Source organism: Epinephelus fuscoguttatus, linkage group LG11, assembly GCF_011397635.1.
Source record: "Epinephelus fuscoguttatus linkage group LG11, E.fuscoguttatus.final_Chr_v1".
Classification (NCBI taxonomy): domain Eukaryota; kingdom Metazoa; phylum Chordata; class Actinopteri; order Perciformes; family Serranidae; genus Epinephelus; species Epinephelus fuscoguttatus.
Genome location: NC_064762.1, coordinates 33,560,719 through 33,575,520, shown reverse-complemented (window position 1 = coordinate 33,575,520; position 14,802 = coordinate 33,560,719). Strand labels below are relative to the sequence as shown.

The window sequence follows — 14,802 nt, the reverse complement described above, 5'->3', positions numbered from 1 at the left end:
TTTTACTCAGTCGTTTTTACATCAGTCCTAGGCTTTAGTGGAGTTGTTCAGAAAGTATAGTACGTGGCCACCTAGGAGTTTGAACTTTTGATCTCTGTATCCACAGAGTAGGTGACTTACTCACTGGGTTTGTTTGTTTGTTTTGTCTTTTTAGCCTTAAAGCCTTTACAACAGTCAAAGCACTGGTGATAAAATTCTAAAAAACAAAAAATCTCACTTCATTCTGCTGTTTTTTTGATATTGTCAAATACTTTGGTGACAAATGAGATGAAATAGAGAATGTTGTGCATACATTACAAATTACAAGATACTAAATATCACTGCAGGCTCACTATTAAACTGATCTGAACACCATTTGAAACGGGGTCTGCCCATTGGTCCGACATCCCATTGTTCCGACCATATTAAACCCATTGTTCCGAAGTCCCGTTGTTCCGAAATCATCCTGATGCCCTGTGGTTAAGGTCTGGTTAGGTTTAGGCACAAAAACCACTTGGTTAGGGTCAGGAAAAGATCATGGTGTGGGTTAAAATGAAAAAGAAAGTGGCAAACACATAAGCCGTGAGCCTGCTTAGCCTCAAGCCTTTCCCAGCTGACCCAGAGCCAGTCGTGGTGCACCATCAAAGCAGAAATACGCCTGCCGGGAGCCGTTCAGCACCGCGGAAAGCTCCCCACACAACGTGGACCCCAGAGTTAATAACAGGAGGTTATTAGGGCTGGGTATCATGGCCAATTTCCTAAATCGATTCGATTTCGATTCATAAGGTTCTGAATTGATTAATCACGATTCAATTCGATTTGATTCGATCTGCTCTTAAATAATGGAAATGACTCAACTGTGTTACAAAATACAAATGCACTTTATTTTTTCTCTTCACTATAAACAATAGGTTTTAAGTGCAAACATGTAAATTGGACAGTTCAAACTAAACAAAACTGTCTCAAGTCTCAAAAGTGCAATTTTGACATTAGAAAGAAATTGCAAGTGAAAGTGTACTTGAACCACAACATTCCATCACTGCAAATTGCATTAAGGCATTGTTTCTTAAAGTGCAAAAATAATAACAATGGTTACAAAACTAAAAGTTAACTTAAACTGTCTAAAGTCAAGTCCTGTTATTGTGACTTTGTTCTCACTTGGTAATTGTGAGATTCTTGTTTAGGAAAAGGAGCTCATTGACATGATCTGGGGTTAGGCAGCTCCTTTTTGCAGTGACAATATCACCCGCAGTTGAAAACACCCTCTCTGACGCAATACTGGTCCCTGGGACACAAAGGTATTGCTTGGCCAGGCGAGCCAACAGTGGATACTCCCTTTCATTTGACCTCCACCAGGTCAGAGGATTTTCATTCAGCCCAGCAGGTTTTTCTGCCCTGTATCTTCTGATTTCATCTTGAGCCCTCTTTGCTGGAGTTTTCTGTTCATTTTCCTTTACTGTTGGTAAGTAGACTGCCCCAAGGAGAGACTCCAAGGTGCTGGATTTCTTGGGCTTCTTGGGCGAAGTCGCTTCCCCCATCTCCTCAGCTCCTTCCTCAGCATCATTACCATCAGTATTTTGCTGTTGAATAAGACAGGAAAAAAAAACAGAAATAAATAAATGAATAAATAAATAAATAAATAGATTGAAAATCATTTATGAACTCTTTTATATTTTATATTATTCCTTATAATCCAATAGAGAATCTTTTAATTCTCAATGAAAACATTCTTATTAAATTGAACAGTTTTTTTTAAAAACACTTACATCACATGCAGCAGTGGCAGCCTCAGACTGCAGTCTGGAGAAGGTGTCATCTCGCTCTTTAGCGGACAGGGATGGTAGGGCCTTAAAGCGAGGATCCAGCGCTGATGCTGCATACAATGTGTCCTTCTGCGCATCATATCTTAAAGACATTTCACAAATTATTTTTGGTATCACAGTATGAGGATAAACATGGCATGCATACAAATAAACAATCTCACACATACAAACAAAAAAGTGCATGGATTATAAATTATTAACTGCTACAACTAATCAGTAAAATGAGAAAAAAGTGCACATATAAAATACAAAACTTTGCTTTTGTAATGTTTTGATTTGGCCTACCACTGACTATTGTGCGTGCGCGCGCATACACACACACACACACACACACACACACAGAAAGAGCGAGACCTTAGCATACCTTGTCCTCAAGTTATTCTTTGCAGCAGCCTTCAAGTCCCTCACCACGGTGGAGTCGTCGAGGCTGTTGGTCAAGGCCTCCTGCAGCAGGGCGAGAAGTGGGGCGATGACGGACAGAGTTGGTTGCTTGTCCTCCGACATTGCCAGTGTGGCTTCTTTCATTGGTTTCAAGACCCGCACCAAATCCTCTGCAATCGTTACATCTTCCTCTGTTAAGGTGCACAGATCTTTTTCATTCCTGCGCACGTCTTGTGAAAGGAGAGTGGCAGAGATAGCTGGCTGTTGTTCTAAAAAGCGCTCCAGCATGTCCAGTGCACTGTTCCACCTAGTCACAACATCTACTGTTAGCTTGTGCGCTGGCAGTTGAAGTAGCTTCTGTTTTTCTTTCAGTATGTGGTTTGCCGTCGTACTCCGGTGAAAGAACGTTGCTATACGCCTCACTCGAGCAAGCAGGCGAGACACGGCTGGGATTTTCAGACCTGCTTGTGAGGCTAAGTTCAATGTGTGCGCGAAGCATCCGACATGCATTAGCTGCATTATCTCCACCGCACGAACCATATTTGCAGCGTTGTCCATCACGACTGCTGGGTCTTTGCTGGTCAGCCCCGACTCCTGTATGGCCTCCGTCAACATATCAGTTATATTAATAGTGGTGTGGCTCGTGAGAACCTCGGTGGTCTGTAGCACATGAGACATGAGGCACCACTCATTGTTGATGTAGTGAGAAGTCACTGTCATGTACGACTGCGTTGACAGTGATGTCCAGGTGTCACAGGTTATGGCGACCCTCTCTGCTGACTGCATTTTCGTTAGGATGTCGTCTTTCACACGTGTATACATCATGGGGATAACAGTCTCAGTCAGATGTTTACGTTGCACCATAACGTAGTGTGGTTCGAGCACCTGAACGAGCCGCTTGAAGCCTTCGTTTTCCACTACGGAGTACGGGCGTAAGTCTTTGCAAACAAAAGTTGCGATGGCCTCCGTTATCTTTATGGCCCGCGGAGAATCGGCTGATAATGTTAGTGATTCCCTCAGTTTCTTTTGTTTTGCCCCGGACGGCTTTATACTGTTCTCTTTATGTGTTTTACTTCCAAAGTGTTAACATAAATAAACAGCCAGCCAAACTCCTTTTCAAGAGCCAGGAAGCGAGCGTGCTTGCTCCTTTAATGACTTCTCTCACAGCAGGTTAAGTCAGGATGGCACATTGAATCGGAGTGAAACTAGAAAAGAAAATACAAAATGTACTCAATAGACTGCTATGACTAAATAGATAAGTATATTGCAGTAGAATTGTCTTCCGAACGTTAACACATAAAGTTGTTAAATTGGTACAGTCTTACAAAAATGTCTATCAAAGTTACTAACAGCTCTTCTCAAACATGTAAAGAACATAAAATACTCACAGCCATTGCTTTCTGAGGGATTCATACACAGGATTACGCTGGATTCAACATGGGAAACTGTTCAACTGCTGACATGCTCTTCTCTGTTTACAGGTCTTCTCTACACTTCCTACTTCCTGTTATCTGTTTCCTGTTTCCTCTATTTTACAGCCTTCAAAATAAAAACTCCACAGTCTTGTCTTAAAAATAACAATACAAACACATTTTTAAACAGTAAACTTTGTCTTTTTAACATATTAAACACTCTCAGGGCAGAACAGCTTGTTGTCGGAAGCTAACGTTAGCATAGTGTGATACCTTGTCAAGTGGTTTCTGAGGTTTGTAGTATTTCTACAATAACTGACCTCCGCTTGGCAGATATTGCAAACCACTTTGGTTTTATCCAGCTCTTTGTCCTGTGTTGTTTTAAATCCGAAATGCTTCCAGACGTCAGACTTAAGTTGGGACGGCTTGCTGAGCGGAGTTTTTCCTGCGTCGGCCATTGTGTGTCTGCACGCTTGTGAACGTCAACCGGACGTAAACGTGTCTCTGCGTCATCGCGCACAAGACTGGGGTTCATGGGAAAAAATCGATCTCATGCCCTATGGATCAATATTGCAAAATTTAAATGAAATCGATCCTAAATCGTTTGAATCGATTTTTTTACCCAGCCCTAGAGGTTATGGTGTTTCATTCTCTTCTCTCTATGACACTTGTATCTTGTTGCATTGCTGATCCTCTATGGTACACAAATACAGTATAGCCTAGTATAATCACATATCGGAACAACGGGACGTCGGACTAATGAGAGGTTGGAACAATGAGAGGTCGGAACAATGACAGGTCGGAACAATGCTACGGCACCATTTGAAACGTGATATCTATTATCCAAAGAAGGTCTGTGTCCATTTTGCTTGCTTTTAAATGAAGACTTCTGTAGATAGAGATGCTAATTAGTTTTGTATATACTTAAAAATATAGAATGACAGACTTCTGAATTGGCTATAGGTTACAGTGAGGCAAACTTTTGTCACAATTCAGTGGATGAGCTGAAAAGATTTCTGCTCTGTAGGATGCACTTGTGATTTATTATGTTTCTTTTAATGCTTGGAATATGAAATGTCTTGAAATTTAGATGTATTGTCATAAACCACTCCCTATTCAAGCAATAATCACCACATTTTATGCACTGATTGAGTCATGACCCAAGAGGGTGCAGATCAAATTTGGTACAAATCTCTGTAGCTGATTATGAGATATAAACTCTCAAAAATGTCTGTGCATGAAACTGGTGGCTGCTAATACTCACTTGCTTGTCCACGCTGACTCAAACTTGGGTACACGAGCTGAGACCTGATGAGAGATTTGATCGTATCCTCTGCTCACGTCCACATTGATCAAAGCTGAGGTTTACGTGCAAATGGCCGCACGCCCAGTTTTCTGTTGTAAAATTTGTTTCATAAATGAGGGCCACTGTCTGTGCATTGAATCATGTCCCTCCTGGCCTTCTCCCTTTTCTACTGCCTCTGACAGCATTTGTTAGAATCAGACCCCAGCGTACCAGAAACAGCCAGCCAGACCACCTCTCTTATTTTACAGCTAAACAGTACACTAAAATATGTTTCTGAAAACATTTGAGGTGAGATAAAGGCATTGCAGTAACAGAATCCTGATTCATATTTCATCATGAGCAGTGACTGACATGACTGACAGCTGTGTCAGAGACTCTTCAGCTCTTGAACGCCTGACTGAGGTTTACTCTTTTTTTTCTCTTCTTTTATCACTCTCCTTTTTGCTCTTCTTTGCCTCCTCAGACAGAGGAGCTCGTTTTCTTTTGCTAGGCCGTTTTTCACTTATTTCCAGACTTTGTCCATCTGCCATTGTGCTTGTGACTCAACTATCTCATGCCCAACTCTTCATAAGGACCAGCTCCAGTCCCTGATTGGCTGACCGACCAGTTTCGCAATACATGACGCCAAGGGCGTAGGTTTGATTTTCACATTGGTAGGGACATTAAAGTGCTCCATGGCGACGATCTGTACGTTGAGGACTTTTTAATGCAATTTCACGTCATGTGAAACTGATCACTGCTTTATCATGCATATTTAGATATCTACACTAAATACAAAAATGTCATGGTTAATGTATTCTCTAATGTTATCAGTTACATGAATATACACTGATAACTTCACCACATCTGTACGTATGTGCTTCCCAGGGTAAACTATAATAATAATAACAGTATACTCCGAAGTTAGGGGCGTAACTTCAGTACCAGCCTGCGGTCTACAGTTGGGTTGGTAATAGTGATCCAAACTGACATTGATATAGGGTAAAAGCTTATATTATGTATGAATCAATATTTTTACTTACCCCTAGTCACAATGCTGACTCTCACGATCAACATATATCCTTCACCATTCAATCTCACCTGTGAGGCTCCTGTCTCTCCTCTATCTCCCCCTGTCTCTCTTCCTGCCTCTCCTCCTCCATCTCCTCCATCTGCTCCAGTCTCTCTACTACTTGTCATCTGACAAAAAATATATTGATGCAAGACAATCTGAGATGCAACAGTCATAGATTTTGATTGTCGTAGCCTGAGGAAAACATACTGTATGTTTTACAATTGTGTAAATCATTAAACAACATCTGAATGTATATAGGCTAAAGAACAGCCATAATGTCAACACAAGTTAGTCAGCTTCATCATGTTAAACATAAATAAAATAAATCAACAAAAATGTAAATGCTCCAAAATCATTATAATACAACTGTGTGCAAAATGTTGCATTTACACCCAATATCTATTACATGAATATGACTCAGTGTTGGTGTTTTTACTGGGAGCAGTGGATCTCTATTCAATCTCTATCTCTATTCTAAGTTTCTCCTTCACACACCATGGATGCTGAAGACTGTCACTGAAGGAGCTATTATTTATAGTGTTTACACTTTATTTATTCAGACTGTTTCTATCCTGTCATCTTACTACAAACATTAATTTGAACTGTGTCATCACTACATTACATCTATGATTGCTGATAGAGCATGTGAGGTGGAATTTCATGTTCTCTGGCATATAATATTGATCTAATAGTTGCCAAACTTAGCTCAGCTAGTATTAGCTCGTTAGCATCTCATTATCTAGCAAAGAGCTGCCAAGGAACGCCATTCAGTTAGCCTAACATCAACAGGTGTTGGCAGAAAATACGTTTTTTTTTTTAGTTCATTTACCGAACCAACCGACTCACTGTTCACACTCGGCGCTCCGCTGTGGAACGCTAACGGTGAGGCACGTGTATGTGTCGTTCCCTCATGAACTGCCGTGAACTGTAATGTGCTGTAATCTGTGATGATCTGGAGAATGCAAGGATGAGGCCGATCACGGAGTTCTTTCTTAATACGTTTATTACGAGCTCGGATCAACATTTGCTACATACGGAAGCCAAGTGTGATACATAAACAGCAAGAGACACAGCTTATATACTTAAGATGGTATCACGTGTGCTGTTACCTACATGGTACTTTGCCAAATTTAACTTGGCCTTCAGCCAACTAAAATTAGTCTAACTTGTAGCTGTCCTGGTGGAACATGATCCTCAGGGGTTCTTTGACCTAGTATCCATTGGTCAGTGAAGATGTAAAGATACATACTAACACGCGTTAACATTCTGCTCTGCTCTCTGTAGCCTATTGCCCACACAGACATGGGTGCACACACACAGGTGAGCACGCTAGAGCGCGGCTCAGGCTGCATTTTCCTGACCAAATCTGACCCAAGCCCGGCCCAGTTTGTTACCTGACATAGGTATTGTTATGGACAGTGTGTAAATAACCATCAACAGACTGCTGTTACGTACAGTCAAACACGCTGCTTGCACAGGTGGAGAGGAGCCTGTGTTGCGTTCAGGCGTTGTCACAGAAATAACAACTTCCAGCACAAATGGTCATGGCACAAAACAGCAGCATGTCAAATTACTTTTTTGCTTTCATTATGTTCAATAAAATTGTATTTTCCTAAATCTTGAGACACCTCATATGTAAGCTCGACAGACATTTCACCTGCTCATTACTGTGCACAAATGTACTCCATGCACTTTGTCCTAAAGAGCCCTTTTGGTGCCAGTAGATACAGGTTTTAGGTTTCGCGCGTGTGAATTTTTTTTTTCGTGCGTCACCTCCGCTGCTCTATCACTCCATCCTAGGGGAAACACTGCAGGCCGAAATTGGTATTTCATCCTCACATGCAGCCGCAACAAGGGTCAAGCTGCACATAGCCTGCAGAGTTTAACTGAAAAGGAGTGAAGTCACTAATGCGACATAATGTGGTCCTGTTTATCTTATTCTTAATTAGCATTACCATGAACCTTTCATTCCCTCTGAATGGGTGAGTGTTTCCATCTGAATAGGTTTCCCAGTTACTCAGATCATCACACCAAGTGGGCTATGCAAACTTTTGATGCAAACATTCAACAACACATTGTCACTGTCGATGTCTGAACTACCTCGTAAAAGGGACATTTTACAATTCTTCACATTATAAACCAAAAAAAATGATTTTGTCTCTTAATTAATGTTAATTAATGTAATGTAAATTAACTCAATATTTTCAGATAGGGGAGACCTGGGCCAATTGTAACAACATTTTAGGTTTTCCTTAATAACACTGATGCTGCAGCAGATAAAGGTGGTCATTTTATTAACTTAAATACTGCTGGGTGGCTTATTGTAACCTGTAATAATATAACTTAGCAACACATTTAGGCTATATTATTGTACAAAAGTACTGTAACTAATAGGCCAAACTAGATCTTTAAAATAAAAATAATGCAATTAAAGTGTAATATTCGCATCTGACACAGTGGAGTAGATTAATAATGTAGCACAGAATTGAAATACTACTTGGTAAAGTACAATCACCTCTAAACCCTTGTTAGTTTTTGTCTTTCTGTGAGGGAAGTGCCATCTCATGGTGACACCCTGTAATTGAATAAATGGGCGTGTCACAGTGGAATCTAGGCACACCTCCACCTTGGTGGGGGGGTGGCATTTGGCTGAAGTTGGCTGGCTTCCGGAAATTTGAAGTGGCTGCATCTGTATATAAAGGCAGCTGACTTGTGGTAAGTACAACAGAATTCAGCAGATCGGTTGACTTCTTACTGGCCAACATTCATCATCAGCAGACATGTAAGTGTTAATAATTAATATTTTCTTGCTGTGGACTGAACATTTTTTAAATTTTAGATCTTAATTGGTTATTCAGTATGAATAATGTAAATAAGTGCAATATGCATGCACATTTAAAATATAAGTTGTTTTGGATGCTGTTATGGTGATCCATATTTGACAACTGATGTATAAATTGTTTTGGATTATTTGAGCTCACCTGAAAAGGCACAGTCATGCTGCTAACTTGTTATTTTGTGTTTACTGACCTTCTTCATGCAGTTACCCACAATGAGCAAATACATCACAAAACTTGAGGTGTCCCTTGATGAAGCTGAGGAGCAACTGCTCCAATCACAGGGCTTCGAAAAAATCCCTACTGATCTGAACAAAGGAGCATTCGGGAAATACATCTATATTTGGTATAAAAAAGAATCCTGCGATGCACCAATCACCAGGATTCAGTTTACATTCAGAGATGATATGGCTGCTGGATTGATCACTGCAGGGTACACAAAGATCCCTAAAGATCTCAATGCTGGAGCAAAGGGTGATGCCATCTACCTTTGGTACCTTCAGGGAAGCACCGAGCATGATTATCCAATAGTAGACATTGAAGTCACTGTAAGTGCAGCAAGTGAAGCCCCAAAGTTTGGCCTTGGCTTGGAGAGACTGGCCCTTGATCTAAACCGCGGAAATAAGGGTGACTGGATCCATGCCTGGGTGAAAAGAGAGAAGGAAACCTACATCTGTGATGTCACTGCCACTGCTGGCTTTGGATCTGATGCTGCCTGGTTTAAGGCAGGCTACATCCGTATGGATGAAGACATCAACAGAGGTGCAGGAGGAGCCTATGTCTTCATCTGGTACCGTCTCACCACCAACCCCAAGCTTGCACTCAGTGATCTGAAAGTCTCCACAAATGATAAGGAAAATCAGATGTATCTGCTGCAAAATTACACGCCAGTGAGTGTTAACCTCAACGAGTGTACCGGAGGCAACATGGTGTACCTGTGGTGGAAGAAGGAGGAATGCAGTCCCATTAAGGATGTCACCCTGCTTCTCAACATGGATGCTGTTGAACCGTATAAGAAGGCTGGTGTCATTGTTATGACTGTAAATCTCAACTCGGGCAATAATGGCAGGTGTGAGTACCTGTGTGTCTATCGCTGAAAGCCTTCATCATGGTGGCAGAGCTGAGAATTCTCAACACTCAATCAAGGAAAGCAAAGCCCAATATTAAATCATTTTGGTGGTGGCCTCTTTCTTCTTCTCTGTTTTCATATCTAACAATTTGATTAATTATATTAGAGCAGGCTAATACTGCCGTCAATATCAGGAAGTATTTATGGTATATGGGTTCTAATGGTGAATTTGCTGATGTAATCAAAGAATAGGCAACTAACGTAGAGTTAAGACAAAAAGATGAGTTTTAAGTTGACATTTAAAGGCATAGCTGTTTGATATCAGCAGGGAGGTTATTTTGTATTCTGAGGTTGAAGTGGATCAGACAGGTGAAGGGGCACAGTCCAAAAATCTGATTTGGTGATGATGATTGGTGATGGTGATTTTTTTTTAAACTTTTTTTTTGTTTAAAACAATGTGATTAATTATATTACAGTACTACTAGAAGTAACATCAGGAAGTATCAATAGTATATGTATTCAAATGTTAAAGGTGTTGTCAGTGAAATTAGACTCTGTCAAATGGCTGTTTTTCTAACAATGATGTCAATTAATGATGAAATATTAAAGCTCTGTATCACTTTATTTTGGAAATCTTTTGCTTTTCAGTACATACAGCTTTGCATGAGAAGTATGTTTGCTTCTGACTCTCCATTAAAAACCTTACTTTGAGTATTTTCATGCATTTTTTTGTCTTTGTATTCCCATCACTGCAATCATGCTGACACATCAGGGCCAAACTGCAGAAGTGATATTTTGGACTTGCTTGAAAAATGAAAGTAAGAAACATTCACATTTATTACTTGCTCACTTACAATTAACTTAATAATTCCTGATGAAGTAGAGTGCTCTTTGAGAGAGCTCAGGAGGGCTCAGGTTAGTTGAGATTGGATCCTAGATAACTGCAGTACAGTAACACAGGCACACAGACAGATATTAGTGATATCTATGCATGACAGTGTATGCAAATACATAAATACATAGAAAAACACAACAGTGATAACTAGTGATAAATTGGGTGATGACAAACATAATAATGATAACATCATGTTTGTGTATTGTTGGATTGTGCTTGGTGGGGGGTTAGGTACATTTGGGAGTGGGTGTGGCTTGTGGGGGAGAGTGGGGTAAGGTCAGACAATTTTTACTTATGTTGTCCTCTAAGGAAGGAAAAATAAGACAAAAGATGAATGAACAATGAAAACATTGAAACTGAATTGAAATCATAAGAATGCGTCTGTGACAAAGGGCCTGAAAGAAAAAAGTGGCTCCAGAAAAAAAGTGTTTCTGTGGCTCAGCTTGCCCAAGGTTAAGGGTAAGTCGATCCGAGCTGGTGGGTACGTTGAGCCATCTGGCTTTTTTAAGAGTAATGCCGTGTAGCATAGGCAGTATAGGCTAATGCTGAGGGCGCTGTCAACCATAGGAAGCGCCACAAATGGGGAAAGAAAAGAAAATCAAAATGTTTATCTTTTGCTATCTTTTTCCTAATACTATTACTACTATTATTTTGAAATATGAAATAAGGCCACAACAGCATAACTACATAGCAAATCCTACTGAATAATAGGGAGGGCTTTTTTCTGGGTTCCTACAGCAGGAGGAGAGCTGGTTATCATTACCTTAGCAAACAGCTCATGAAGGTTGCATTAATTTACACTGTGAAGCATTTAAGCTCTATTCAGTAAAAATGGGTATTGGGCTAAGGTAAATTATAAGGTCCTCATGTGTTGATGTTTCCACAGCACTATAAAATAGACATTAGAAAGGGAATTATGATGTATCATATAGGCTACAGGAAAAAGGCGTTTTGCTTATTTTTCAAAGATGTTTTTTCTATGAAAGAAGGTTATGTTAAAGGTTGTTTCATAAATGTGTATTTGTTGTGCCCTTAAACAGGGGGAAAAGCAGTGAGAGAGGAATGAAGACAAACACAAACTCACTTATGTTCAATCAGGAACATATTCAACACACACAGTATCAGTCCCACAGATACCCTTGCAAATATGTATTTTTTTTAACTTCGCCTAAATTGCAGGACAAATGAAATGAAATGTGTTTTTAACCCACTAACTTATTTCTACTACCAATATGAACTTCTCAGGGACAGAATAAATATTTTATCTCACTGCACAAGCATAAATGTAACAGTAACTAGCTTAAATGGTGAGACGAGAAGGTAAACTTTTCAATATTGCCGCGCTGCCATGCAGTATCCAGGAGCCGACTTATGCATCGACTGAATTCACAAGAAACTCATTCAACAATAAACCACACAAAACATATCACTTCATTCATATAACATCACAATAACACGTGAAAAACTATAACATGTTTTGTTAAGTTCACAGTGCTTTGTGTACGGTAATTGCCTTAAACAGGGGGAATAGTAGTGAGAGAGGAATGAGGATAAACACACGCAGCTCTGTCGTTCACTCGTCTGTTTTGAGTGAGGAAGCAGAGCACGTTTCCTCTACTGGAACCCAAGCAATCAACCCACTCATACAAGGCTCTACATCACCTATGTGTTCATGTGTGGAGAGCAGGAGGACCTGCACCAGCTTCACCTCCAGCATCCTGGCATTAAGATAATATTTTCTTCATTGGCCCAAAGGTGCAGGTGGCAATCCAGCAAAGATTGATAAGGCCAGGAAATGTGTTATGTGTTATGGCTACATTTGTTCATAGTATAAATGGTGCCATAACTGAGCACCCTCACATCAGACACGACAGTCCTGGGCTATTTTTGAAAGATGGAGTTCATTTCACACATAGGGGAAATTATATGTTTTTAAGTAAATGAGTTAATTGTCTTAAAGACCACCTCCAAACGCAGTGAACTGCTTACTGTTGGCAGTGTCACTGCTTTTTTTGATTTGGCCTTTAGGACACATTTTGTTAGGCCTGATCATAGCCCAGGCTGTCATGGCTAATGTTGAGTTTTTTATATTCATCTATAACTAGTTTAAAATTTCAATAAATTCTATTTATATTTGCACTCCTTTTGTCTTTATTACTGTCTGAATGTATTTCACAATCAAATCTGACTGTCAGTTGAAAGGACAAATCATACACTACAGATAAATCATAAAGCATTAATGTTTAACATTGTCTTTGACAAATAATTAAGCAGTCCATTTCTGTGTGGGCCTGATTTAACTTTGTACTTGAAGATAACTAAGCACATTACACCCAGCAGCAGAGCCTGAGAAGATTTTGGAGAGTAACCTTTGTTTGCTGCTCTGTTAGAAGTCTAGTTTTAACACAGAAGAATGTGACTGGATAAAAGGGCTCAAAGTGAATAACAAAGAATTAGCTGGACACAATAGTTTTGAAGCCCCCAAGGAGGTATCATTTGTTCGCTATGTTGCCAACTCTGAGACGATCTTCCTCAGGCAAAGGTACTGTGACGTTTTTATAGTGAGGCAAACAGAAACATAATCAGCCAATAGTGTGTTACATTTTTTTAGCCTCACTATATAAGCCTCAATACCGAGCAATACACAGAGAACCTTCTCATATGTCACAACGTCACAAATAAATAATACCTCCTACGGGGCTTTAAACTATTCAGTGTGCAGATATTTACTTGTTTTTCACAAAAGGAGAATCGTTTCTCAGTGAATTTTCTTCATTTGTCTTAAAGAAATGTCCAAACAAAATCAGCACATAACATCAGCTTTTCAATTTTTTTTTACATTCTGCTAAGATAAATGCAAACTTGGGTAAATGTTAAGACATAAATGAAAACATTAAAATGCCATTAATAACTATTATATTTTGTTAATGGTTTAAATCACCACTATATTTCCAATCATCACAGGAAACTGATGAATGACAGCTTTCAAAAAATTTGCTTTTACTCTAAAGTAAATCTTGTCTGAACCATTTTATATAATAAAAATTATAACCATTACACAAACAGTTTAACAAAATAAAGTCATGAAAACGTCCATATTAAAAGGTTACAAAAAGTACACATGAAATAAATGAAAAAATTTGTAACAGTAATTATAAAACCTATGGATTAGAACCCAGTGTCATAATTTGCAAAATCTTAATTTCTTTGAAACAACCTCTTTACTGTGGAGTAAACATCACATTGGTCGAGGCGTTGTAACTTTCCTCAAGTGTCGTACATGAGAGAAAGATGACAGGTTAAAAACACAGGTAGAAAACACTGACTATGTAGTATCTGAAGTTCTACATGGTAATTGATTTCCTGGGTCTGATATGATCAGTTAGGGACCCAGGTCAAGACTTTATTATGGCCCACGTCAAGGATTGATAAGCTAGGTTGAACGGTTGGATTCCATCTACATTGTCTCTCTGTCACCTGTCTCATTTTGTCTCAAAGTTCACAAAAACAATCAGCCTATATAGGCAGGGTAGTTGGAGCTGTTATTCAGAGCAGTTCATATTGGCTTCGAACCCTCTCTCAGGCAATCCTAGGTGCTTGATTTGACTTCTTGTAATAAACCTTTCTATATACAAGCAAGACGGTGTCAGCGGAGTCTCCTTCATCACCTTCACATCATCGCTATTTAATAAACAACAACTACATCCTGTCTTGGTTAAAAGCCCACTCACCACCAAAATGATCTAATTGTGGCTGTCATTCATAAAATAGTTTTGTGTTTAAGTTCTGTAGATATTTGACTTTATATTTGAATGTGATTTTAAATTTAACTGTACTACCAAGACAACTGGAGTATGAAAGTACAGTATGCAGTTCATCAACATTAAAATAATTGTTGCTGTCAAAAGGAAACTGAACTGTTCTCAAAGCTCACTGCCACTGTGGAATCATGCTATGTTCAGCTGTCTCATTTTGAGAATATTTTTTTCCATTGGTTCTTCACAGACTGTATGTGGGGAAAAAAAGTAGTAATTCTTACTATGATA

The 14,802-nt window shown here is 39.4% G+C and overlaps 2 protein-coding genes across 3 annotated transcripts; one reads left to right on the top strand and one right to left on the bottom strand.

The window, feature by feature from the left end:
* Positions 1 to 913: 913 nt before the first annotated feature.
* LOC125897146 (E3 SUMO-protein ligase ZBED1-like) lies at positions 914 to 3,670 on the bottom strand. The gene is made up of 4 exons (XM_049590236.1): positions 3,572 to 3,670; positions 2,167 to 3,388; positions 1,746 to 1,884; positions 914 to 1,559 (listed from the first exon to the last, which is right to left on the bottom strand). The coding sequence occupies exons 2-4, from the start codon at positions 3,045 to 3,047 to the stop codon at positions 1,134 to 1,136; spliced, it is 1,446 nt and encodes a 481-aa protein (XP_049446193.1). The 5' UTR covers positions 3,048 to 3,388; positions 3,572 to 3,670; the 3' UTR covers positions 914 to 1,133.
* A 192-nt stretch (positions 3,671 to 3,862) lies between these two features.
* LOC125897147 (uncharacterized) lies at positions 3,863 to 9,975 on the top strand. Of its 2 annotated transcripts, none has more exons than XM_049590238.1 (2): positions 3,863 to 4,447; positions 8,560 to 9,975. In XM_049590238.1, the coding sequence occupies exon 2, from the start codon at positions 8,993 to 8,995 to the stop codon at positions 9,887 to 9,889; it is 897 nt and encodes a 298-aa protein (XP_049446195.1). In that variant the 5' UTR covers positions 3,863 to 4,447; positions 8,560 to 8,992; the 3' UTR covers positions 9,890 to 9,975. The 2 variants fall into 2 exon arrangements, with proteins under 2 accessions (XP_049446195.1, XP_049446196.1); XM_049590239.1 differs by lacking the exon at positions 3,863 to 4,447 and having other exon boundaries at positions 8,429 to 8,670; positions 8,999 to 9,975.
* The last annotated feature ends 4,827 nt before the right edge of the window (positions 9,976 to 14,802 follow it).